This window comes from Lissotriton helveticus, chromosome 11 (genome assembly GCF_964261635.1).
Source record: "Lissotriton helveticus chromosome 11, aLisHel1.1, whole genome shotgun sequence".
Taxonomy (NCBI): domain Eukaryota; kingdom Metazoa; phylum Chordata; class Amphibia; order Caudata; family Salamandridae; genus Lissotriton; species Lissotriton helveticus.
This window is the reverse complement of record NC_136072.1, coordinates 7,262,720-7,288,932: the sequence shown is the minus strand read 5'-3', so window position 1 is coordinate 7,288,932 and position 26,213 is coordinate 7,262,720. Positions and strand designations below refer to the sequence as shown.

The window sequence follows — 26,213 nt, the reverse complement described above, 5'->3', positions numbered from 1 at the left end:
GCTGACCTTCAGTGATACACTTTCGCCTTTTTGTATGTTTGTTCTTTCATATATATAAAACCTGTTTTGGTCCTGTATATAATGTGGAGTATTGCATTGTTGATTGACGGTTACCTCTGCGGGCTTATGTGATATGTCTCTCCTCCTTTTTAGCGGCTGGCCCGTGTGGTTGTAGGCCCATCCTTGTACATTTCTGCTTGCTCGAATAAAGGTTTTTAAAAGAAAAAAAAAAAAAAAAGCAACCAGGGAAGAGTCTATCCCCATCTCAAGAAGAGTTGACCATAATTTGGACCTATTTACCAAATCGAAGGCCGAGGAGAGGTCCATAAAGGCCAAGTAAAGGGAACCCTCCCCGGCCACCACATATTTGGCAGTTAGAAGGTGCAGATTCAAGCATTGGTCCAGGGTGCCTCGTTTCTCCCTAAACCCATATTGTATGTTTGATAGCCCTCCGCAGGCCTCCAAATTTTCCCTAAGTTTAGCCAATAAAACTCTGCCCAGGATCTTAATGGCCGAATCAAGAAGGGAAATGGGTCTATAACACCCCGGGTCATCGCGTTTTCCTTTTTTAAAAATTGGCACTATGATGGAGATTGCCCAGGTATTTGGAAACACCTTATCATTTGCTGCCCTAAAGACTTTAGTTAATATCTGAGACCAAGTTTTCGGGGAGTATCTGTATAGGTCTGCAGGTACACCATCAGCCCCCGGGGCCTTATTTTTTGAGGTCTCCAAGATAGCCTTTCAAACTTCCTCCTCTAAAAAGACTATCGGGGGGGAGGCCTGTGCTATCAATTGGCGGGGCTGGGCTATACCATTCTTCTCGCCGTAGACATCTTTAAAGTGATCCACCCACTTCTCGTCCGGGATAACACAGTCGGTGGCTACATTTAATTCATCTGCAAAAAAAGGATGATTAATGATTTCCCGCAAGACATCAACAGAAAGAAGTCTATCCCACGCTTCACTTTTGATTTCATCTTTTCTCCCCTTTAAAGTCTTTTTGTATTCCCTCCTCAAGCTGGCAATAAGCAGCCTATCCCTTGGTATGACTTTTAGTGCATGCATTAAACGGGTATGTATCCGTGAACAATCAACATCAAACCATTTTGACATACTAGGAATTTTCTTGGTGGGCATAACAGTCAGATCCTTCATAACTTGGGCACATATGGATTCAAAAGCTCGAACAATTAAGCTGTTAGAGGCCTCTTGATCCAAACATAACTCTATTTCTCCCTCAATTTTAAGCAATAAAATTGCCATAAAATCATCTGGAATCACCTTGCCCCATTTGAGCCTTCTCCCTTGGTCAGAGGGCACAGGTATTACCTGCTCCTGTTGGTGGCCCGGCCCCACTCGTTTTAGGTCCCCCCAACTCGTCTCCATTACCACAGGGTTATGATCACTATACGGTGACTGAATTGTTCTATAGGTTAGTACCTTTGATTGTATCACCGGCGTGGCAAATATATAGTCGATTATAGACCCTTGCGGAGATCCTTTATATGTAGGGACTCTTTCCCTCCCATCTGTGTTTAGGGGTTCGTAAAGGTTAGAACTGGCCATTAAAACTTCCAAGGCCTCACCAGTTTTTGTGTGTTCAAAATGGGGTATAAATGTTCCAGCTGGTCCCAAATGTTCGCCCAAGTGACAGGGAAGATTGCATAAATGGGTGTTAAAATCACCTAACACGATTAGCTCAAATACAGTGTGCTTATTGAGACTGAAATTATATAAAAATGTCTCTAGGTGTGCAATGTGATCAGTATCCATTGCCCTCTCCCAGGAATTATAAAAATTAAGTAATAAAATTTAATGGATCGGAGAAACGATCCATTCTACAATCAAAAGATATGGGGAACCTGAGTCTAACTGTTTAAAAGACCCCGCAAGATTGAGGGAAAAAAGGAAAATTAAGCCCCCTTTAGCTCTCCCAGCTTGGCTGGGTATCGCTGGAACAAAAAAGGTAACGAAACCATCCAGCCAAACATCACATGAGGTTTCCCAGGATTCTTGTAAAGCTATGACTTCAAAGGAGGTGATAAAATTAATCCATAGCGGATCATCCTTTTTGGCTCTTAGGCCAGCTATATTCCAACTAAGGAATTTACATAAGGCTGTGTCATTCTCCTGCATAGGCCCGGAAATAGAGGCAATTGGGGAGATCGGTCTGGTGCTAGACACTCGCCTCGATTCAGACCTATTAACAGGGGGCCCCGACCGTCATTCACAATCATCTAGCGCAGAGAACGCTTCGAACCTGTTCGAAGTTTCAAAAGGGGTGAAAGGCAACAAGTGATTCATTCCACCTACACTTTGTGATTGGTCCATGCCTCTAAAGTTATTCCTATTCTCCTTATGTGGTACGATATTCCATCCAGATGTAATTTTTGACATTTTGGGGTTTTGATCCTGCCACATATATTGATTATTAAGCATTCCGGGAGGGTTATTAAAAGGGCCAAAAGGTACCCCAACGGATGTTATTGCAGACACCTGGGATCTAGGATAGAAGTAGGTTAAATCACAGGGGACAATAAGTGAACCAGTGGTCCTTGGCATCCAATTAAGGATGTGTGTCACTGCCCCTGGATCTCTGAAATTTATAATTATTAGATCCCCCTCTATATCCTTTACTCTACTCCCCAACCAGGGGAGTCGCCTTACATGAACAATCTCATTGTTGATGAAACATGGGAGCGGTCTATGTTGCCCGAGCCAATGTATGGTTTTATTTTTTAATTGGCTGAACCCTTCCCTCTTATTGTCTGCCAACCTGGGGACCCCCGTAAGTACCACCACGTAGGGGACTGCCTCTGGTGGTAGTTCAACATGGCGGACCCTCTGGTTTCCTACTTTACCTGGGTATACTCTCCCCCCTACCTCCTGATTATTTCTAGCAACCACTGTGCTGACCCCTTTATTGGTGTCCTTCTTACTAATTTGGGTGGGCTGATGAACTGCCTTAGATGGAATTACCCCCTGGACAGTACTGCTCGCAAGATTACTTGGAGGATTTGAAGCCTTTTGTATAAGGACTGTAGGTGTAGGAACTACAGCTTTAGGCGTTAAAACTTGCTTTGCAGGTACTACCAACTGTCCTGTTTTATTAGTGATCGCCGTTTCTATAACCCCCAATCGATCCTCTAACCTCTTCAACCTCTCTAATATGGGGGATGTGAATGCCCTAAATAGGTGTTCAATATTTTCGAGGGAGAGTGTTGACAAATTATCAGTAGGGGAGAGATACTGCTAGGTATTAAGTTTGGACCAACTGCAGTCGATATAGAAATATTTGGGGAGGATGGTATTTCATGTGGGGCAACCTGGGCCAGGTCAGAGGGTAGGATTACATTACTTATGGGTACAGGAGCAACAGTAACTATTCTACCCTTTCCGAAATCAGTGTGACTGATTTTGGCTCTATGCTGAGCCCCTCCCTTCCTCTGTCTCTTATTTGGTGGTGGTCCAACAATTTTGCCAACCCCCTGTTTCCCAAATTTCTTTTTCCCAGGTGGTGGTATTCGTGTATTAGTAGGTATAGTTTCAATTGAAGTGGTAATGTCACTAATACCCAAAGTGTTACTTTCTTCTATACCACTAATAACTAATAATGAAGGGATCGTTTCTCGCAGGAGCGGGCTTTCTGAAGTACTTGTCCAAAGTCCCCTTAATGTTTCCCCCAGAGTCAGGTGACGCTCTTTTTCCATGCATGGCAGCCATTAAATGTAGCGGCGTCAATGTATTGGAATCAAATTTAAATATGCACAGACAACAAACTTACTTATGGATTGAAATAAGAATGGTTACACAGACAAATAAATGTTGGAGGGCTGGCCCCCGAACGGCCACAAAACGGTCCCGCCCTTGTCCCGGTCTTAGCCCGGCGGCCGCCCGCGCGCGTCCCGCGTGCGCGGTTGTGGGAAGTCCTAAATAGGGAGGCGTGGGGGGAAGAGGGCCCAGGTGCGTCCGGTGTTAGGGACGCTAGGCAGCCTGGTCCTCGCAGTCCCGGAGTACCGCCAAGAGCAAGCCCCAAGTCTTCCTTCTCCCCGGTATGGCCGGTATGGCAGGCAGTCAGCAGCAAACAAGGTCCCACAGTGTCTAACGCCTTCAAGCGGCTCCCAGGTTCTTAGTACTTATTTGTAGGAGCAGACGTTTCCTTGTTACCGCGGAGATATGCTCTAGTTAAATGTTGCAAAATGTATTCTAAAAGATGATCACCAACGCACTGTCACAGGGTTAAAAAGTGCTAGAGAAAAATAAAGTCAAATATTGAATTTAGCTCCGTTCTACTTCAATGTTTTTTTCTTCTGATGCCGGCATCCAAGGGGTTACCCAGCTATTTAAGGCCTGCTCCACTGTTAAAGGCCCGAGACGAAGGCTCTTAGAGAGTTTACTCCTTCCGTGTCTGTGGCCATTGTTACTGCACCGAGAAAGACAACCTCAAAGGCCAGGAATGTCTGGAAGGATCCTTAATGCCCGTGTTCAATCAGTTGCCATGAGCCAATATTTGAAGAGGACACGCTTTCGAAAGAGGCTTGGTCACCAATGTTTCCTCTTCCAGAACCCTTTCCCGTGGCTGTTACGAGTACATGGACCTACCTTTCCATAGTCTCCACCAGTGCTTAATGAATAAAGCAAAATGTGAAAGAACCCAAAGCTTTGCTCAGAAGCCGGCGAGGGGCAAAACTGAAGGCCAGGACTGCAGAACACCAACCCTGCATAGTCTTGATTCCACCTCATGCCTCTTTCATCAACCACCAGACACTCCGTGCCCCTTTGTCTCACTCTTGCAAGTTTTTTTCTATTCCTACTTTGTACATTGCCACTGTTTTTTTGTCTTTGTCTTTCTCCTTTCCTTTTTGTGTTTTTCTCTCTTTTGCTCCAGGTGAAAGTTTGATGAGTGTCGGTCCACACAATTGCCCCCCCTGCAAGCACCATCTCAATTAAGCACAAGTCTTTACCAACACCTTTAAAAGTGCCTTCAAGAACTTTCAGCTCAAAACTGACCAAACCATTAGAAGGAAGATTGAATTAGCTGGGGTTTCCAGACTGGCCATGACTACCACATGAATCAAAAAGAAAAAGCACTCCTTCCTACCCATTATTGAAACATTGTGTCGATCTCTTCTGCCACATTGTCCTTCAGCATGATCCACAAGTTTTAGTAACACCGGGTCCTTGATTTTATCCTCCAAAAACCCTAAGATATGAAATTCTGGTGAACATAAAAAATGAATGTGGAGGTGATTAAATGAGTGTTTGATATCTTGAAGCAGATGGATTTCTCTGAACATACCTTGGTTCCTATCTAGATACCGTGGGAGGGTACAACCTTGACTCGACACGCCAGTTTCTGATAGACGATGTAAATGCACAGAGGATAGAGTTGATAATAAACTGTATATTGGCCCTCTCTGTCAAGTTCCACACACCTCTCTCACCATTATGTTGGAACTCACAATTTCCTCTTTATATCGTACCTTCCGAGCAGAAGCATAAACTCCACGGGACACTTTTGGAAATGCTTTCAGATTGGAGGAATAATTCTTTCCCATTTCCTCTCTTCTGGGCTTACTCAACATCCATGAGGTGTATCCAGATTTACCATGATGCTTCAGCAAAAGCTGCTGGCATCTGCAGTCACTATGGATCCAAAGAGTGTGCTCGAAGGAAACTTCTATCCATGCTACTGAGGTTCAAAGGCCACGGCAATGCTCCCTCACTGAACCCCTGATTTGTAACATAGGCGGAAGCTTCAAGAGATGGCAACCAGGTGACGGGCCATTATGAGCAGGATGGCTCATGGCCTGCAAATCTACATGCCATCATGTGCTACTACATCCTCAATTATACTGCAAGAGCAGCCTCAATCCAGGTGGCAGATCCCAAAAATCATCAGTTGATCATCAGAAGTGCTAAACAATCGGTCTATGGTCAAGTTCTGAAAAACCTCAAGGTTTTAAAATTATCTAGCGGGCGGAGTACAAGAAGGAATCTTAAGACATTGATACAAGAAATGTAGCCAAACACATTTTAAGACATCAATAAAGTGTGAATGAGCAGTTGTGTGACATAACTACCTTCACCGGAAGATTCTGGTGTTAAAGCAGTGGTGAGCTCCATGTGATGATGTCACCAGATTGGAACGATGATTTCACCATCAGAGGAGCTCCTCTAAAAAGAGCTAGCGATAGACGGATCGTGTCTCAAAAGCAGTGTCAATTACTATGTTGGGAAGGATATCACAAAGAGAAAAAAATCAAGACACCTAGAAGACGCCATTGGTACCACAGAAAGCCAGCAGTAATTATGCGCTGCATATCAAGATTGTATGTTTAACTTTGTCACATTCCAATATCTTCACTATTTCCAACCACTTCACAAACGCCCCCCCCCACCCTACCATTGAGCACTATATTATTTATAATATATTTATTTAATGCGATGTCTAGTAAGATGTTCATAACACTATGTGATTAAATAACCATGAGTGCAGAGACTCGCCCTCGACTGCGGGCCTCCAGCACGTGTGCAGAGACTCCTCCAAGACTGTGCGCCTCCACAATGAGTACAGCGACTCACCCTCGACTGCGGGCCTCCACCATGAGTGTGGAGACTCCCCCAGGACTGTGGGCCTCCACCATGAGTGCAGAGACTCCTCCATGACTGCGGGCCTCTACCATGAGTGCGGACTGGGGGGCCTCCAGCATGAGTGTGGAGACGCGATCTCGACTGCAGGGCCTCCACCATGAGTGTGGAGACTCACCCTCGGCTGCGGGGCCTCCACCATGAGGGCGGAAACTCCCCCATGACTGCGGGCCTCCACCATGAGTGCAGAGACTCCTCCATGACTGCGGGGCCTCCACCATGAGTGCAGAGACTCCCCCACGACTGGGAGGTCTCAAGCATGAGTGCGGAGACCCGCCCTCAACTGCGGGGCCTCCACCATGAGTGCAGAGACTCCTCCATGACTGCGGGCCTCCACCATGAGTGCAGAGCCTCCTCCGTGACTGCGGGGCCCCCACCATGAGAGCTGAGACTCCCCCACGACTGGGGGCCTCCAGCATGAGTGCGGAGATGCTCCCATGACTGTGGGGCCTTCGCCACGAGTACAGAGGTCCTTTGTGAATCAGGCCCGAATTGTCTAAAATATGGGCCTTATTTCGATCACTGCAGAAGTAATACACCATCACAAATGTGACGGCTATCCCGCCCGCCGTATTACAATCTCCATAGTATGTAATGGGATCATAATACATCTGAAGGGATATCCGTCACATCTGTTATGGAGTATTCCCCTCCGCCAAGATCTAAATCGGGCCCTATATTCCCTGGCTGGAAAGAGCACTCCCTGCTTTCAACAGTCAGTCACTGATCTTCCACCCTGTGTGACCACAACGACCTTCTCCTTACTACCCACCCTAGGGGGTCACCCTGCCCTTGCAGAGAGTTTCCACAGTGCATTAAGAGGCAGGTACTGCCAGTCCAATGCCAGATGCCAAGACATCTCCTTAATGAACAGATACTCTAGAATGATAAGTACATGAACTTTTTTATATCTATTGTAAGTGCCGGCTGTTGAGGTGGCCAAGTCTCCTCACGCCCTTCATCGAGCCCTGCACTGCAATGCAAGGATTGGTGTAGGGCTTTCTGAAGACCAGAGGGTTTCTGCCATGTATCCCTTGAGTGCCAAGGGGGGGTTTGAGGAGAGCGGTGTAAATGTGAAAACACTGAGCCTCACACCTGAGGCCTCTCACTATGGACAGATCAGGGCAAGGGGAGAAGTTTAACATCCATGATGAAAGGGTGCCTGTGTGCACTGTCAACTACATCATACCTCGTAGGACTGGGAGCAGTGCAGTGACCATAACTGGCCAACGCTCAACCAGGCCCCAGACAGCTCACAATCAGTGAGCTGTGCAAGAACAGCAACTAGGTGTAGGCGATGCACCCACCTTCATACTTCAGGTGTGCCGCCTTACCTTCTTTTGGCATATCTTAGTTTACTGTCTGCAAAGTTGCAAATGCATGGCACTGGGCAGTGCCTCGGTGGAACTGGCATTGATGGCACGAGGCAACAGGCCACACCCTCCTCCCTTTCATTAAGCTTCAAGGATAGAACAAAGGTGTGACGCAAGGTGTTGGGCCCGCCATGCTGAATGTGAGAAAGGGCCCCTTAGTCTGCCATATCTCACATATATCCATTAGCTTCTGGCTTAATTTGGGTCCTCTCAAGGTTTAGGGGGGCCCTGAAAGTTTGGGGTCCCCATGGCGATAGGTGCTACAGGAGCTTGAGTTATGCTCCTGGGACCAAATGAAAGGCACATAGGGTTTGCATGATTTAGGGAGTATGGGGTGTTTGTCTTCCAAAGCAGTAGAAAATGGAACTAAGAATTTTTAAAATAGGTCTTACATCATGACTGTCCTGATCAATTGATGAGGGTGCACCTGGAAGAGCTTCACCTGGGCCAGAGCCCACTTTGCCCACTCCTTAACGCGTTTCTGCGGGTCAGGGTCAGTGTGGTACTCATCATCAGGAAGTCATGTCCCTGTTTACAGAACTCCTCAGTGACTTGAAATATTCAGATTATGGACTGCACCTTTGGTGTGAAACAGTCCATTGTTTCCACTAACGCCATTTTAATGAGTGACTCAACAATTCTTACTATATCTTGAATGTGAACCTTTAGAAACGTTTGCCAACGAGCATCAGCATGAAACATGCCTGGGGAAGTGATCACTCTCCACAGTGAAGCGGTAGGATAAGGTGTGGTACTGCACTCACGTCTTGGATCCTTCTCCCGGAGACACGCACCCTATACTTCCAAGCGTGCTTCCTGGCGTGGGACAAATTTGTTATACATCCATTCATCACAGTCAACCTATAACAAGGGAGAGGGCCTTTAACAGCTGGTATACCCTGAGAAACAAGAGCTGATAAACTATAAGAACATTCCACCCACTAAGGGCAAAATGTTCTAAATCAAGAAGGGAGAAACAGGAAGACAAACATTGGAATTTTTAAGCTCCGGCCTTCTACCAACCAGTAGAAGTCTGACGCTACTCCATAGTCTTCAATGGACGTTCCAATGTTGTAATTCCATTAAATTCCCACCTGATAAGCAAATGACCTCCTACCTACTAATTTTCTTAATCTTAGGAACATTGAGAAGGTGGGCTGAGGAAGAGTAAGGATCTAGCAAGAACGTACCAGTTGAATAACGCTTTATTAGAACGTTGGAGTGTGGAGCGCTCCATTGAATACAATGGAGCGCTCCGTGCTTCTACGGGCCGGTAAAGGCCCGCAGAGCAACATTCCAATGTTTTTTTAGCAAAGGACTCTGGAACCCGAGGGGATTTCAATCCCCTCGGGCTCAAGAGGCATTTGTTTTATTTGTTAGAACATTCAGACCTCTAGTGGCAGAATGTTCTAAAATCCTTATAGCCCTTTGTAGCAGGGCTATACCGTCTATTAAGGCCCTGCTCCTTTCTTTAACGCTGGAGCGGGCCTTTAATAGCCAGTATAGCCCGCTACGGCGGGCTAAAAGGCTATAATGAAAGCAGACTGATCCAATATAAGACCTTGAATTGGATACAAAGACTTCTAGATTTTTTTTTTAAATGTGCTTATTCATGGAAAAGTTGTATGAACTTACCTCCGTTTTTCACAGTAACGGTGACAATGACACTATTGTGCGCCTCAACCAATGCATGCAGTTTAACGGATTACTGTTACAGAGGGACACAAAGATTTGCATGTTACTATGAGCACAAATATTCCACACTTTTTACATCCGAGACACATTCATAAAGCCTTTCTAACAACAGGGGTAGGATTGCATTCTGAGGTGGGCATCACACATACAAATACTTTCAGTTTGCAAATCATCAGTGTATCATGTGCATCACTTTACCAATACTTAAAGATCTTGTAGAATAAAAAAAAGTGAAAATGGAATAACCTTAACTCAACTTTCACAAGGTTCTGGCTTGAGGCCACTCATCAATGCTTAAATATCTCAAAATCCTTGGCCCAGAGAGACTGAGAAGTTGGCTTTGCGACTGAAGAGTACCCAGAAAGACCACCCAACAGCAGCCATGGCATTCTAAAATAACCTCTCAGGTCAGATTCCAAACAAAGGGCTCTCTCTTTTTAATAAAAGCTAGTTTGGTTGAAATGGCTGATTATGGGATTGGATATTGCACTCTGAGCATCTACCAGACTAAGGGCCTCATTTATGAGAAATTACGCATCGCTGCGTGAAAGCAGCGATGCGTCACTTCTCAGTGCGCAGTCCTTGCGACATTCCTGATGCGTCATATTTAATGTATGACGCATCATGTCGCAAGGAGTTATAGATACGTCAGTATTTCTGATGTATTTGTAAGCGCAAAAGTGACGCATTGCTGGAGTGTGTCACAAAAGTGACGCAACTCCAGCAATGCGTCCTTTCACATGGGGCAAGCCCCATGTGAAAGGGCCTGCGTCAGTCTTACACCTGCTGTGAGGCAGATGCAAGATTTTGACGCAAAGGCGTCCTAAAAGTGACGCAGCGCAATCTCATAGATTTCACTGCATCACTTCTACGACCCTTCCTTGCGTCAAAATGCCCCCCTTGCATACATTATACCTGGCGGAGGTATAATGTGGTGCAGGGGTTTACAAAGTGACGCATCTACCTAGATGCGTCACTTTGTAAATATGGCGCAACAAGGTGCATTTTTTACGCCACTGGTGCATCACAAAAAGTGACGCACCGGCGGCGTAAAAGTGACGCACAGCCTCATAAATGAGGCCCTAAGTATTTCTGTCCAGTTTGCCAACCTTCATGAAAATATGCCCTGCAAAGTGTTGTTCAATTAATCTTAATTATTGGTATAGTTGCTCTTACAGCCCTTTTCACTGAATAAATGGCAAAGGGGTCTTTGCCGCACCAATGCCATATGTTTTTGCCTCGCCTGATTAAAAGGTACATTGTTATGGGAAATCCTCAGATTTCTGGAGGAAATGCTAACATGAAAGAGTATACAAAGTAGAATGTCTCCCCCTTGCACCCACACAAACATACATGTACACACACAAACATACATGCACACATACAATACAGACCTGCAAATACTGACACCACCCATCATATTGTATCTCACCTTAAAACAGCCTGGCACTCTGACCCTGCACAACTTAAGACAAACTTAGGACAGACTTAAGACAGACTTAAGACAGACTTAGGACAACTTAAGACAGACTTAAGACAGACTTAAGACAACTTAAAACAGACTTAAGACAGACTTAAGACAGACTTAAGACGGACTTAGGACTGACTTAAGACAGACTTAAGACAGACTTAAGACAGACTTAAGACAAAACCCTAACTTTACTACTACTAAATGCCTTCTGTGAATACCAAAAGTAGTAAGTTTAGGATTTTGTCTTAAGTTAGTTCTGTGAATCGGGCCCAGAGACAGCCAGGTAGTAGCAAGAGTTGGTTCAAGCATGATAGATGTTAAAGTGATCACGTCAATCATCGGCTTTACTATAGGACTCCTGACATGCCATTTCGCCCCTACTCTCTACATGCAACAACCAAGGATTCTCACTTTACCCTTTTTATTTATATTTTCGTTTTTTTTGTGTAGCCAATTTGTATTGTGTTCTAAGGAGAGAGACCTTCTCCTACCTGGCGGCCAAGACATGGAACTCCCTCCCCATCCACCTTCGGCTGACCCAGGACCACCTCGCCTTCAGGAGACAACTCAAGACCTGGCTGTTCGAGCAGTAGCGGCCCCCTTCCCCCAAGCGCCTTGAGACCCTTCCGGGTGAGTAGCGCGCTATACAAGTGATATGATTGATTGATTGATTGATTGACCTTTTCCCAGATTTCTGGGTCAAAGCAGCTCAGAGGGATGTATGACCAATGGAGCATACAGGGGCCCGGTTGTTAATACATTGAGGAACCTCTAATGAAACAGCCCAGAACCATAAAGGAATTGGTTACTTCCTCATATGTGGGGTCAGAGGATAAATATCCTAAGAAGAGGTTTAGGTGATCACTTAATGGGCTGAGAAAGAAAGGTCCTGGGTTCAGAAGTCTCTGACTCAGTCAGAGCCGCCGACATTTCACCTCATGATTGTCAGAGCAACATATAGTCAGTCTATCACTGAGTTACAACCTCTTCCAAGGAATGTGGGAATAACTGCAATAGGGCAGGATATGCTTCACGGCCATGGGGTAGATCACGCTCAACAATATAGCTGGACAATATCCAACCACAAGAGTCCCACAACAAACCCCCCGTCCATGTTAATAAAAACATCTGGCATTGAAATCCCCTCACAAAATCAGGTTATGGGTGTGAGGCCTAGTTTTGCCTGAATTACATAGATCTTCAAACAAGTTAAACATCTATTTAAAATTAACATTTTCCAGATTCAAAGACACAGCATTGGAAAATTGATTGAATAAGAGTGAAAAACATGGCCAGCTGAATATAAACGGCCTGAATGCCTGTACGCATAACATCAACAAGAGTTAGCACAGTTTTAGCTTGGAGTTAATACTCACTGTTTTCCAACGTCCCAATCCTAAAACAGTGGTAGAGTCTTTTTGAATGCGCTAAGTATATCCCCGTTGTGGCCAAGTAATTTGGTAGCAAAACGGGTACAGTTGTTGCCCCTTTCTCCGTTGACTGTCTAATCCTGGCATCCGCTATTGGTGTCAGTTTTAGGCACAACCCCCTCCCTATTACTCATACATTAACATAACTCCTGCCACATACATGACGCGTGGGCTTTAGAGAATCCATTACTCTGCCGCAGGTCCTGACGGGGTGATTTGACTACTCAGCAGGACATTAAATTCCATGCTAATAAAATGGTGTCAAGACCATCAACAAAGCTCTACTGTTTGAACATTTCTGGTGGTTGATAAAGGAAATCCAAGGGAAGCACCTTCATTATACTCTTTTTGATACAAAAATTCTCCTCAAAAATAAACAAGCCTGTAGTATATAAATAATGCAGTATTAAAATTGAACATGATACAGGCATTTGGTGATGATTTGCATGAAGTGCCTACCCAAGGAACTCAGCTGACAATAAAATACAGTCGGAGTTCATAACATTCAAGTTTTCATTTTTAACCGACCAATGGATGACCTTATGTCAGGGATGACTCATGTCTTTGGACCCCTGGGCTCAGGGATGGGGTGTGCACAAGAATTGCTACAAAGGGACAAGCCACAGGAGGAAAACTTAGAGTCACTAAAGAAAGGAGGACATGTGTCTCTGCTGGTCAGTGGGTGGACCTTCACGGGTGATTAGCCATATTCCACAAACTCAAATAACACAACACAACATAATATTACGTAACACAATAGTGTGTTGTGCGACATCAATCGAAACAGCCTTCCTGGAATTTCCACTCATTTTGCTGGAAGGGTGACCTTGTCATCTTTCTGTCCAGTTGTGACCCTACATCCACAACTACGGAGCTGGTACCAAAGAGGTAGCCTTCACAGCCACTCAAGGCGCTCACCTGCCGGAGGTCATAGGTCGTGACAATGACGGATATTAGAGTCATAATGATCATGGCGCTGGAAACCTCGTAGTAGGCAAGAGACAACCAGAGACCCAAAGCAGCAGCTTGGAAGAGGTAAAAAGGATTGAGAACCTGGGTAGAGTAAAGATAAAGTAGAGACAAACTGTTTTAACAGATTAGGTTAACAACGATAATCAATTAACAAGTGATTTTCAAGGGCAGTAGTTTTAAAATAAAAGTGCAGAGAGCAAGACTGCATCACTCAATCTGAGAGGGTGGGGAACTGGATACAATAACCCCAGATCTGCATCTGGGATAATATTGTATTGAATTTAATTTGGTGAGTACAGATTTAGGGACAGTTAATATTCAATATTTAATGTCTGATCATCCCCCATCAGCAGATGTGCACAGCTGCAACCAGAATCAGTAAATTACACACTGGAAACAGGCCACAGCTATGACAGACAATATTTGAAACTGTCTATAATAAATTAGCGTGTCCCTCCTGACAGAGCTGCCATCATAATAACTCAGTTAAAAACCTATTAACCTATTAAATCTCCATTCAGCTAAATAGCTGTATCATTTATTTATTTGTTATCTACACAATGTAAGAGTCCAGGAGCTAATCTTACCTCTTTGAAGAGCAGTTTCCAAACTGGGACTACCTCTACTTCAATGTCATTGGGTCCGCATATCAGTTTCCTACAAAGAACAGTTTCCTGGTTAGTAATAAAAACTGAAAACATACAACACATATACAGAGTAGTACATTTCTGCTGGGGTTACCGCACCTTGTGCACAAGTCTGGAGAGACTCCCCCCAGATCCTACGGTCTTCTTAGGACAGGGAGACATTGACTCCTCTTGGGACATTTTTATAATCCTTTCAGCTACTTGATCAATGGTAAATGGAATATTTACTCCTCAATTACTTAAATTCAAGTTCACCAGACGTTGCAGACGATGCCTATGACATCTTCAACAAATACCCCGGCGCGTGCTGTATCAGCAGAAATGTCAAGCTGCCAAGGTCCATGCATGAGCAGCTTCTCCAGACCAGGTTTGTGCGGTGCATTCTTGAAGTCCTGAAATTATAACAGGATAAACTGAACTTTAAGGGCTTCGTTGCAAAAAGACCTGATGATTAGATCCTTTCTCATGGACAGTGGAATCTTGAGAGATCCTACATCCATTGACTGTGCATCCATGGGGACTCAATCCATGAGGATTCAAACCATGTGGAGTCAATTCATGTGGAGTCAATCCATGAGGAGTCAATCTATGAGTAGTCAAGCCATGTGGAGTCAATCCATGAGGAGTCAATCTATGAGTAGTCAAGCCATGTGGAGTCAATCCATGAGGAGTCAAACCATGTGGAGTCAATCCATGAGGAGGCAATCTGTGAGGAGTCAAGCCATGTGGAGTCAATCCATGAGGAGTCAATACATGAGAAGTCAATCCATGAGGAGTCAATTCATGAGGAGTCAATCCATGAGGAGACAATCCACGTGGAGTTAATCCATGAAGAGTCAAGCCGTGTGGAGTCCACCCATGAGGAGTCAATCCATGAGGAGTCAATCCATGAGGAGTCAATCCATGAGGAGTCATTACATGAGGAGTCAATCCATGTGGAGTCAATCCATGAGGAGTCAATCCATGTGGAGTCAATCCATGAGGAGTCAATACATGAGAAGTCAATCCATGAGGAGTCAATCTTTGAGGAGACAATCCATGAGGAGACAATCCACGTGGAGTTAATCCATGAAGAGTCAAGCCATGTGGAGTCCACCCATGAGGAGTCAAGCCATGTGGAGTCAATCCATGAGGAGTCAATACATGAGAAGTCAATCCATGAGGAGTCAATTCATGAGGAGTCAATCCATGAGGAGTCAATCCATGAGGAGACAATCCATTTGGAGTCAATCCATGAGGAGTCATTACATGAGGAGTCAAACCATGTGGAGTCCATCCATGAGGATTCAAGCCATGTGGAGTCAATCCATGAAGAGTCAAGCCATGTGGAGTCCACCCATGAGGAGTCAATCCATGAGGAGTCAATCCTTGTGAAGTCAATCCATGAAGAGTCAATCTATGAGGAGTCGATCCATGTGGAGTCAATCCATGAGGAGTCAATCCATGAGGAGTCATTACATGAGGAGTCAATCCATGAAGAGTCAATCTATGAGGAGTCAATCCATGTGGAGTCAATCCATGAGGAGTCAATCCATGAGGAGTCATTACATTAGGAGTCAATTCATGAGGAGTCAATCCATGAGGAGTCAATCCATGTGGAGTCAATCCATGAGGAGTCAATCCATGAGGAGTCATTACATGAGGAGTCAAGCCATGTGGAGTCCATCCATGAGGAGTCAAGCCATGTGGAGTCAATTCATGAAGAGTCAAGCCATGTGGAGTCCACCCATGAGGAGTCAATCCATGAGAAGTCAATCCATGTGAAGTCAATCCATGAAGAGTCAATCTATGAGGAGTCAATCAATGTGGAGTCAATCCATGAGGAGTCAATCCATGAGGAGTCATTACATGAGGAGTCAATCCATGAGGAGTCAATCCATGAGGAGTCAATCCATGTGTAGTCAATCCATGAGGAGTCAATCCATGAGGATTCATTACATGAGGAGTCAAGCCATGTGGAGTCCATCCATGAGGAGTCAAGCCATGTGGAGTCAATCCATGAGGAGTCAATCCATGAGGAGTCATTACACGAGGAGTCAATCCACGAGGAGTCAATCCATGTGGAGTCAATCCATGAGGAGTCAATCCATGAGGAGTCATTACATGAGGAGTCCACCCATGAGGAGTCAATCTATGAGGAGCCAAGCCACGTGGAGTCAATCCATGTGGAGTCAATCTATGAGGAGTCAATCATGTGGAGTCAATGCATGAGGAGTCAATCTATAAGGAGTCAATCCATGTAGAGTCAATCCACGAGGAGTCAATCTATGTGGAGTCAATCCATGAGGAGTCAATCCATGAGGAGTCAAGCCATGTGGAGTCAATCTATGAGGAGTCAATCCATGTGGAGTCAACCCATGAGGAGTCAATCCATGAGGAGTCAAGCCATGTGGAGTCCATCCATGAGGAGACAATCTATGAGAAGTCAATCCATGTGGAGTCAATCCAAGAGGAGTCAATCCATGAGGAGTCAATCCATGAGGTGTCAATCTATGAGGAGTCATTCCATGTGGAGTCAATCCACGAGGAGTCAATCCATGAGGGGTCAATCCATGAGGAGTCAAGCCATGTGGAGTCAATCTATGAGGAGTCAATCAATGTAGAGTCATTCCATGAGGAGTCAATCCATGAGGAGTCAATACATGAGAAGTCAAGCCATGTGGAGTCAATCTATGAGGAGTCAATCATGTGGAGTCAATGCATGAGGAGTCAATCCATGAGGAATCAAGCCATGAGGAGTCAATCCATGAGGAGACAAGCCATGAGGAGTCAATCCATGAGGAGTCAATCCATGAGGAGTCAAGCCATGTGGAGTCCTTCCATGAATTAGTCAATCTATAAGAAGTCAATCCATGTGGAGTCAATCCATGAGGAGTCAATCCATGAGGAGTCAATTCATGAGGAGTCAAGCCATGTGGAGTCAATCTATGAGGAGTCAATCAATGTGGAGTCAATCTATGAGGAGTCAATCCATGAGGAGTCAATCCATGAGGAGTCAATCCATGAGATGTCCTTCCATGAATGAGTCAATCTATAAGGAGTCAATCCATGTGGAGTCAATCCATGAGGAGTTATTTCATGAGGAGTCAATACACGAGGAGTCAAGCCATGTGGAGTCAATCTATGAGGAGTCAAGCCATGTAAAGTCAATCCACAAGGAGTGTATTTATGAGGATTCAATCCATGTAGAGTCAGTCCACGAGGAGTCAATCTATGAGGAGCCCATCTATGAGGAGTCATTCCATGAGGAATCAATGCATGATGACTCATTCCATGAGGAGTCAATGTCTTGCAGTCCTCACGGACCTTGGACACTTCACATTTCTGCTGACGATTTTCCCAGCTGGATTCAATTGTACACTTGTTGTAACTATATACTACTAACTGTAATAGTGTGCTTACATTTATGAATAATAACTGCTTAAGTCACTGGCTGTATGTCGCTATTTATTCAATATATTGAAAATGTATTTATGATTTAAATACTTCGAGATGTTTATACCGCGCTAGGGTAATTTGTATGCTGTATTAGGTTATTACTTAACAAAAACTATAAACACTGTTCTGTAGATGCACTCCCTCACTCCTTTCACTCCTAACCAAGCCACCAAGAAAATTGCTAATTGAGAAGAATTTCAACATATAAAATACCAGACCTTTTGACTTTGCCAGTGCTTGATTTAGGCTATCTTTAACTGACAGCCTGCACTACATCAAAATATGCAGCATGGAAATGACATATTTTGAAATAACTCTACTTAGATCCTTAAGACATACTCTAAGTGCAGTAGAAAACCTCAGATAACCAGCCCCATAAGCATCAAAGAAGGGTTGTGAAATAATATTTTTTTCACAACGCATGCAATCTAGACCTGGGCGAAAATAATGATGTCGTAGCAATTGGTGTAATGTTGGTAATTTTGCGTGAAGGAATATATGCAAGATTATGCCATTATGCAGTATCGCATAATGTTGAGGGGAAATTTTAATGCGAAGTGTTCAGATAATTATGGAACTCAAGTGGCATTTCAGGTAGATTTTTCTTTTTTTTTTTAACAGAATGGACAACTCGGGTAATTCTAGCAAGGAAAACTACAAATGTGAACAAAACGGCAGTGTTTTGAATGTAAGTGACAGTTCTTTTAATGTAGGAGGCAACAAACGTTTCAGGTAGATTTTTTACCCGAGCCGACCATTCAGGTAATTTTTTAGAGCAAAACTACAAATCCGAACTCGGGAAGCAGTGTGTTAAATGTGAGCAACCAAAAATTAACTTGAAATATTTTATGTCTTTTTATAAAATAAAAATGTTATTTTAAAAAATATATATATATATATTTTAATTTTCAATGTAACAGAGCTTTCGGGTATTTTTTTTAAAGCGAGATGCATTTGGCAGAATTATGCGTAATTTCATGTAATTTTAAGGTAATTTTGTTTAATTATGCTACTCGATATTCCATGAGTTGTGCCCAGCTCTAATTGAAACATTACTCAAGTACTTTGCTAGAGTGTAGTGCTCTGAAGTACAAGTGATTGTAACACCAATAAATTGGAAAGTGCGTCAATTCCTGGGCCACGGTCTTCGTACCTGAGTTTTTGCTCTCCACTTGTGAATCCAGATCCGAATTTTGAGTGTATGTCGGCGCAAGAGTACTTGTCCTCCAGAACCCTGAAATGAGAACAAAGAGAGTCATTTTACCTATTACATAATTAACTCATTCCAGAAAGATCTTCATTCTACTCAGTAGCAGCACCCCCCCCCCCCTCCCCCAGCGCATTGAGACCCTCACGGGTAAGTAGCGCGCTTTATAAATGTCTTGATTGATTGATTGATTGATTCAAGTGTCCTTTGGATTAGACATCGCTTGTAACTAAACCTATCAAGATAGCTCAGTGTGTTCAGGAGCCTGCCTATTGAAATGCAACAACCATGGCCTGAACAAATGGATAATAGATAGGCAAAGCTCACCTAGCCAGACATGACATTTTAATTACCCTCTTATAAGGGGAGCACTTATCAAAATATAGGTGGAACAACTTTGCTAAGAGGTGGAGCGCCCCCAATATTTTGCATCCTAGTTTAGATACCACACAGGTGAGACCGGTTATGAGTGAGCATCAGGGTTTTGCAAAAAAAAACCTGCTCGCATCAAACTTCTCATTGTGTGGATTATTAACAAAAGTTGTGTGAAAATTAACAGTGGTAAACTTAAAATGAGGTGATGACATTGCGCAAATGCCTGCTGGAAAAGAAAATCTGGATTTCCAGTACTTTCTTAGTAGGCTGTAAATGCACATGATTAATGCAGAAATAACAGTCAGAGAAAATAATGATAGAAGTAAAAGAGAAAATAATGTACATAAAGTGAAGCGGAATGCATAACATTAACAGAGCATTAATAATGGAGTTTTGTAGTGACAATGATAATCACATGTATGTTTTTCCTGGAGAAAAAAAGAATATTTTACTGTTCTGCAGAGAAGGCCTCAAGAGTCTATTTAGTTTTATTTTGCTTTCTAAAACCTAGGCTCCAAAGATATGTATGTTGTATTTTGTGAGTTCCTGAGGATAGCCAAGGCTGTGTGGAGGAAGTAATGAATGTTACTAATGGAATTTCCTCGCTGACCGGAGTATGTGGACACTCATGCTGAGACTATGATACATTAGCAAGATGGAAACATGCAAGCCCTGGGAGAGTTTCCTCAGCTGAAGGACGGTAACCAACGTTTTCTAAAGACAAAGGAACTTTTAAAAGTTAGGTGCACTGGAAGTGGAGTGATCAGACACCCCCTGGACTAGTCCAATTGGATTTGAGAATTTTGGGGTTTTGATACATGGGGGGGGGGGGTGGATGTTTAGTGAATTAGGGTATAATTACTAGTATTCAAATTTTTAGTGGGTTCGTAGGATTCGTGAGAGGAGAGAGCTGTGTTGCTGTTTCCTAACTGACTTTGCTGGTTGTTGTTCTGCTGATCCTGACTCTTTAACGTTGCTCCTCATTCCTTTTTGAGGGTGTCCTAGCTTACTATTCCGACTGGAGGGTAGCTCTTCAGACTTTTAGGATTCTGTGCTATAGTTATTTCAAGGTTCCTATGATATTCTGAATTTGCATTAATCTTATTTGCAAATGTTCTTTACTCTTTTGTCTCTTCCCTCTCCCCTCCCTCATGACACTGTTTTGGGATGTTATTACGAATTACTGTATTGACGTTTCTCTTGTGTGATGATCTATCATTCGAGCTGTATTGTACCTGATGAGCATTCACATTGATTTAGATAAAAACCTATTGATAAGTAATCAGAGTCTGTCATTATTAATGTTACTTGATTATATTGAATGAGTATTTCTGTGTTTAGGTCCTCATAGTAAGGATTTCTGTCAATCTTTTGCCAATCCCTGACATCGATCAAAGGTCCTTCGAGTAGAGAGGACCACACAACTAAAATGAAATTTGGGAACTTGTTTTAAACACATGCAGCGTGAAAGGGGCTGTAAGGTGTTGACATTGGGTCTTGATGGTACAATTTGGCAAACGCCCCTTTCCGCTGCATCAGCCCCCAGGCCGCTATTGACATTATCGGGTGGGAAGGGATGCTGGTATCCTGAAATGTGCCCTCAAAAATAAACAGTGGGGTGAATGTAGACAGACCTGCATTCTCTCTAGGGGTGATTTCGAAATGCTCAATGGTAGATCTTATCTCAATAATTTGGGGTGGGAACTTCAGTCTACCCTTGGCCCCTGACTAGCTAGGACAAAATAGGAGGCTACTATAAGCCAGGTGGCAAGTTGGGCATTGCAACAACTGATAACATATCACACAGTTATTGACGCTTGATGGGTTTAGAGCCCCAAATAATAGCGGCTCCGCCTTCTTTTCCCTGGTGCATGACACGTAATCCCAAAGAGGTATGAGGGGAGGGGTTGTGCATGTTTGCAACTGAGTGACAGAAGCTGATCTCAGAACAAACTCATCTCACTCTCTGGTGGTGCTGAGCCCACTTCTAGCAGCACAGCAGAGTGCTGGCCACTTTAAAACACTAACTCCTGGTGCCCCCCCCCCCAGAAGCTGCTACTCAGAGAAGAATTTAAAACTGCCACCAAGAAATATTCCCAAAAGAAGAAGGGCACTGTGGGAATGAATACAGTGCTCTGGGAGGCCTTCAATGTGGTGATACGTGGGGTAGATAATTCGCAAAAATCTCTGGAATATTAAAATGCATAAACTCATGCCTGGATCAGTTAGAGTGGGTGTTTAAAAATGGTTGTTTGACAGAACAGCGCAGGTAACTACTTTGCATGCCTTTACAATGCATTTTTTACCCCGCATTCCATCTTTGAGAACAGAAAAAGAAACCTACCCAATCTTCGTGAACTGGTTCTCAGAGCAGTCCCAAACATACCGAATTTTCTGAACCCGAATAAATCGAATCTGTAGAAACAAATATGGCATAATTAGAGTTTGCTCCATATAATTAAATGCATACTAAAGGCAAGAACAGGCAATATGAACCAGGCAGCACTGGATGTATGAGTAGCAGACGACCCAAAACCAAAGAATTCATGATCCAAGCATGAACTTCCATTTAGAAACAGAATGCATCTTGGGATCTGTAGTCTTGGATCTGGGACATTGATTGTGATGGTTTGTACCAGAAATCTCAAGGTTGGAGCTCTGTGTCCTCAGTGGCACAGAATCACCTAGGACGTCCAGTGCACATGAAATCTAAATGATAATGACCAGGTCCTTCAGATATAGCTTGATGCACAAGAGTTGACCCGTCAATGGCATTATCAATGCCTCCACCATCTGCTCTGGTAAGAAGTACTGCAGCGTCTAATTAATGTCATAGTCACTTCTTCAGCATTTGAGTAAATGGCTTTATATACCTTGCAGGGTGTTGAAAGTGTAGGGATGTATGTGCACGCTACTTATCTTCATGTGTATATCTCAGAGTCATGGTCAGACTGGCAGACTCTGCACACTTAGGCATGTTTCAGCGGGTCTCCTAATACTATCACATTGTAAGTTCATTGACAGTAATAACACTGTGCATTTACTGATAGGAGCTTTGTGTCAGAGTTTGCTCCCTCCCAGCATAACTATGATGGACTGCATGCTCACCCACAGGAACTGTGCCTCAGTGCGTGCTTCCTACCCACTCTGCTACGATCATACCCTGTGCTCACTGTCAAGAGCCTCGCCTCAGTGCGTGCTTTGATTGTACCCTGTGCTCGCCTTTGGGAGACCCGCCTCAGTGCGTGCTTCCTGCCAGCACGGCTACGATGGTACCCCGTGCTCCCCGTCAGGAGCCCTGCCTCAGTGCATGCTTCCCGCCAGCAAGGCTACGATGGTGCCCTGTGCTGGCCATCTTGAGCCCTGCCTTGGTGCGTGCTTTCTGCCAGCAAAGCTACGATGGTACCCCTTGCTAGCTATCAGGAGCCCTGCCTCAGTGCGCACTTCCCGCCAGCACTGCTACGATCGTACCCTGTGCTTACCATCAGAAACCTTGCATCGTGCATGCTTACTGGCAACGATCATTCCCTGTGCTTGCTCTCAAGAGCCTCGCCTCAGTGCATGCTTCCTACCAGCATGGTTATGATGGTACCCCGTGCTCCCCGTCAGGAGCCCTGCCTCACAGCATGCTTCCCGCCAGCAAGGCTACGATGGTGCCCTGTGCTGGCCATCTTGAGCCTCGCCTCAGTGCATGCTTCCTACCAGCATGGTTATGATGGTACCCTCTGCTCACCGTCTTCCCTTAGTAGTCATTGTTAACTGGTGTACGAACTAAGCACTGTCTAACACAACCAGTAGGGATCTATTGAAATGATAGGACATCAACTGCGTGGGTTTCTAGCTGCTACAAGAGTCGGCTTCCCCCCGCAGTGCCCTGCCAATGCCATAAACAGACACACAGTTTTCAAAAAAATAGTGGACGTACAGTGAGTCACTTCACACACTGAATGCTAATCAAAAGAGCACATCAAACGTTTAGGTTTAAGAACAATCTACAAGCATTGGCAACATCAAGAAGTTTGTTGTCACACTTGAATTCTATTGTAATACTGACCCTTATTACTGCCTGGGGCCATTGATGCTTGTTCCTCTCGGCAGCCACTGAAGCTCATTACTGACTCAGACTACTGACCCTAATTACTGCCTGGGGCCATTGATGTTCATTGCTGTCTGCAGCCACTGAAGCTCATTACTGACTCCTACTACTGACCCTCATTACTGCCTGGGGCCACTGATGCTCGTTGCTCTCTGCAGCCACCGAAGCTCATTACTGACTCCGACTGCTGACCCTTATTACTGACTGGGGCCATTGATGTTCATTGCTGTCTGCAGCCACTGAAGCTCATTACTGACTCCTACTACTGACCCTAATTACTGCCTGGGGCCATTGATGTTCATTGCTGTCTGCAGCCACTGAAGCTCATTACTGACTCCTACTACTGACCCTCATTACTGCCTGGGGCCACTGATGCTCGATGCTCTCTGCAGCCACTGAAGCTCATTACTGACTCCTACTACTGACCCTCATTACTGACTGGGGCCATTAATGCTCATTGCTCTCTGCAGTCACTGAAGCTCATTACTGACTCTGACTACTGACCCTCATTACTGCCTGGGCCATTGATGCTCGTTGCTCTCTGCAGCCACTGAAGCTCATTACTGACTCTGACTACTGACCCTCATTACTGCCTGGGCCATTGATGCTCATTGCTCTCTGCAGTCACTGAAGCTCATTACTGACTCTGACTACTGACCCTCATTACTGCCTGGGGCCATTGATGTTCATTGCTGTCTGCAGCCACTGAAGCTCATTACTGACTCTGACTACTGACCCTCATTACTGCCTGGGCCATTGATGCTCATTGCTCTCTGCAGTCACTGAAGCTCATTACTGACTCAGACTACTGACCCTCATTACTGCCTGGGCCATTGATGCTCGTTGCTCTCTGCAGTCACTGAAGCTCATTAGTGACTCCGACTACTGACCCTTATTACTGACTGGGGCCATTGATGCTCATTGCTGTCTGCAGTCACTGAAGCTCATTACTGACTCAGTCTACTGACCCTTATTACTGCCTGGAGCCATTGATGCTCATTGCTCTCTGCAGCCACTGAAGCTCATTACTGACTCCGACTACTGACCCTTATTACTGCCTGGGGCCATTGATGCTCGTTGCTCTCTGCAGCCACCGAAGCTCATTACTGACTCCGACTACTGACCCTTATTACTGACTGGGGCCATTGATGCTCATTGCTGTCTGCAGTCACTGAAGCTCATTACTGACTCAGACTACTGACCCTTATTACTGCCTGGAGCCATTGATGCTCATTGCTCTCTGCAGCCACTGAAGCTCATTACTGACTCCGACTACTGACCCTTATTACTGCCTGGGGACATTGATGCTCGTTGCTCTCTGCAGCCACCGAAGCTCATTACTGACTCCGACTGCTGACCCTTATTACTGACTGGGGCCATTGATGCTCATTGCTGTCTGCAGTCACTGAAGCTCATTACTGACTCAGACTACTGACCCTCATTACTGCCTGGGGCCATTGATGCTTGTTCCTCTCGGCAGCCACTGAAGCTCATTACTGACTCAGACTACTGACCCTTATTACTGACTGGGGCCATTGATGCTCATTGCTGTCTGCAGTCACTGAAGCTCATTACTGACTCAGACTACTGACCCTCATTACTGCCTGGGGCCATTGATGCTTGTTCCTCTCGGCAGCCACTGAAGCTCATTACTGACTCAGACTACTGACCCTTATTACTGACTGGGGCCATTGATGCTCATTGCTGTCTGCAGTCACTGAAGCTCATTACTGACTCCAACTACTGACCCTTATTACTGCCTGGGGCCATTGATGCTCGTTGCTCTCTGTAGCCACTGAAGCTCATTACTGACTCCGACTACTGACCCTTATTACTGACTGGGGCCATTGATGCTAATTGCTCTCTGCAGTCACCGAAGCTCATTACTGACTCCGACTACTGACCCTTATTACTGCCTGGGGCCATTGATGCTCGTTGCTCTCTGCAGCCACTGAAGCTCATTACTGACTCCGACTACTGACCCTCATTACTGCCTGCGGCCATTGATGTTCATTGCTGTCTGCAGCCACTGAAGCTCATTACTGACTCTGACTACTGACCTTCATTACTGCCTGGGGCCTTTGATGCTTGATGCTCTCTGCAGCCACTGAAGCTCATTACTGACTCCTACAACTGACCGTTATTCCTGCCTAAGGCCGTTGTTGCTCATTGCTGTCTGCAGCCACTGAAGCTCATTACTGGCTCCTACTACTGACCCTTATTACTGCCTGGGGCCATTGATGCTAATTGCTCTCTGCAGCCACTGAAGCTCATTATTGACTCCGACTACTGACCCTCATTACTGCCTGGGGCCATTGATGTTCATTGCTCTCTGCAGCCAATGAAGCTCATTCCTGACTCCTACAACTGACCGTTATTCCTGCCCAAGGCCGTTGTTGCTCATTGCTGTCTGCAGCCACTGAAGCTCATTACTGACTCCGACTACTGACCCTCATTACTGCCTAGGGCCATTGATGCTCATTGCTCTCTGCAGCCACTGAAGCTCATTACTGACTCTGACTACTGACCCTTAGTACTGCCTGGGGCCATTGATGCTCGTTGCTCTCTGCAGCCACTGAAGCTCATTACTGACTCCGACTACTGACCCTCATTACTGCCTGGGGCCATTGTTGCTCGTTGCTCTCTGCAGCCACTGAAGCTCATTACTGACTCCAACTACTGACCCTCATTACTGCCTGGGGCCATTGATGCTTGTTCCTCTCGGCAGCCACTGAAGCTCATTACTGACTCCAACTACTGACCCTCATTACTTCCTGGGGCCATTGATGCTTGTTGCTCTCTGCAGCCACTGAAGCTCATTACTTACTCCGACTACTGACCCTTATTACTGACTG

General features: G+C 44.9%; 1 protein-coding gene across 1 annotated transcript in view; it reads right to left on the bottom strand.

The window, feature by feature from the left end:
* The window catches only part of LOC144792071 (putative cation-transporting ATPase 13A4), a 238,349-nt gene that overhangs the window by 108,910 nt on the left and 103,226 nt on the right, over positions 1-26,213 (bottom strand). The window contains 5 exon segments of the mRNA XM_078666918.1: positions 9,663-9,735; positions 13,542-13,676; positions 14,183-14,252; positions 18,834-18,914; positions 21,607-21,677. Of these exon segments, the coding sequence (XP_078523044.1) occupies positions 9,663-9,735; positions 13,542-13,676; positions 14,183-14,252; positions 18,834-18,914; positions 21,607-21,677 (430 nt within the window).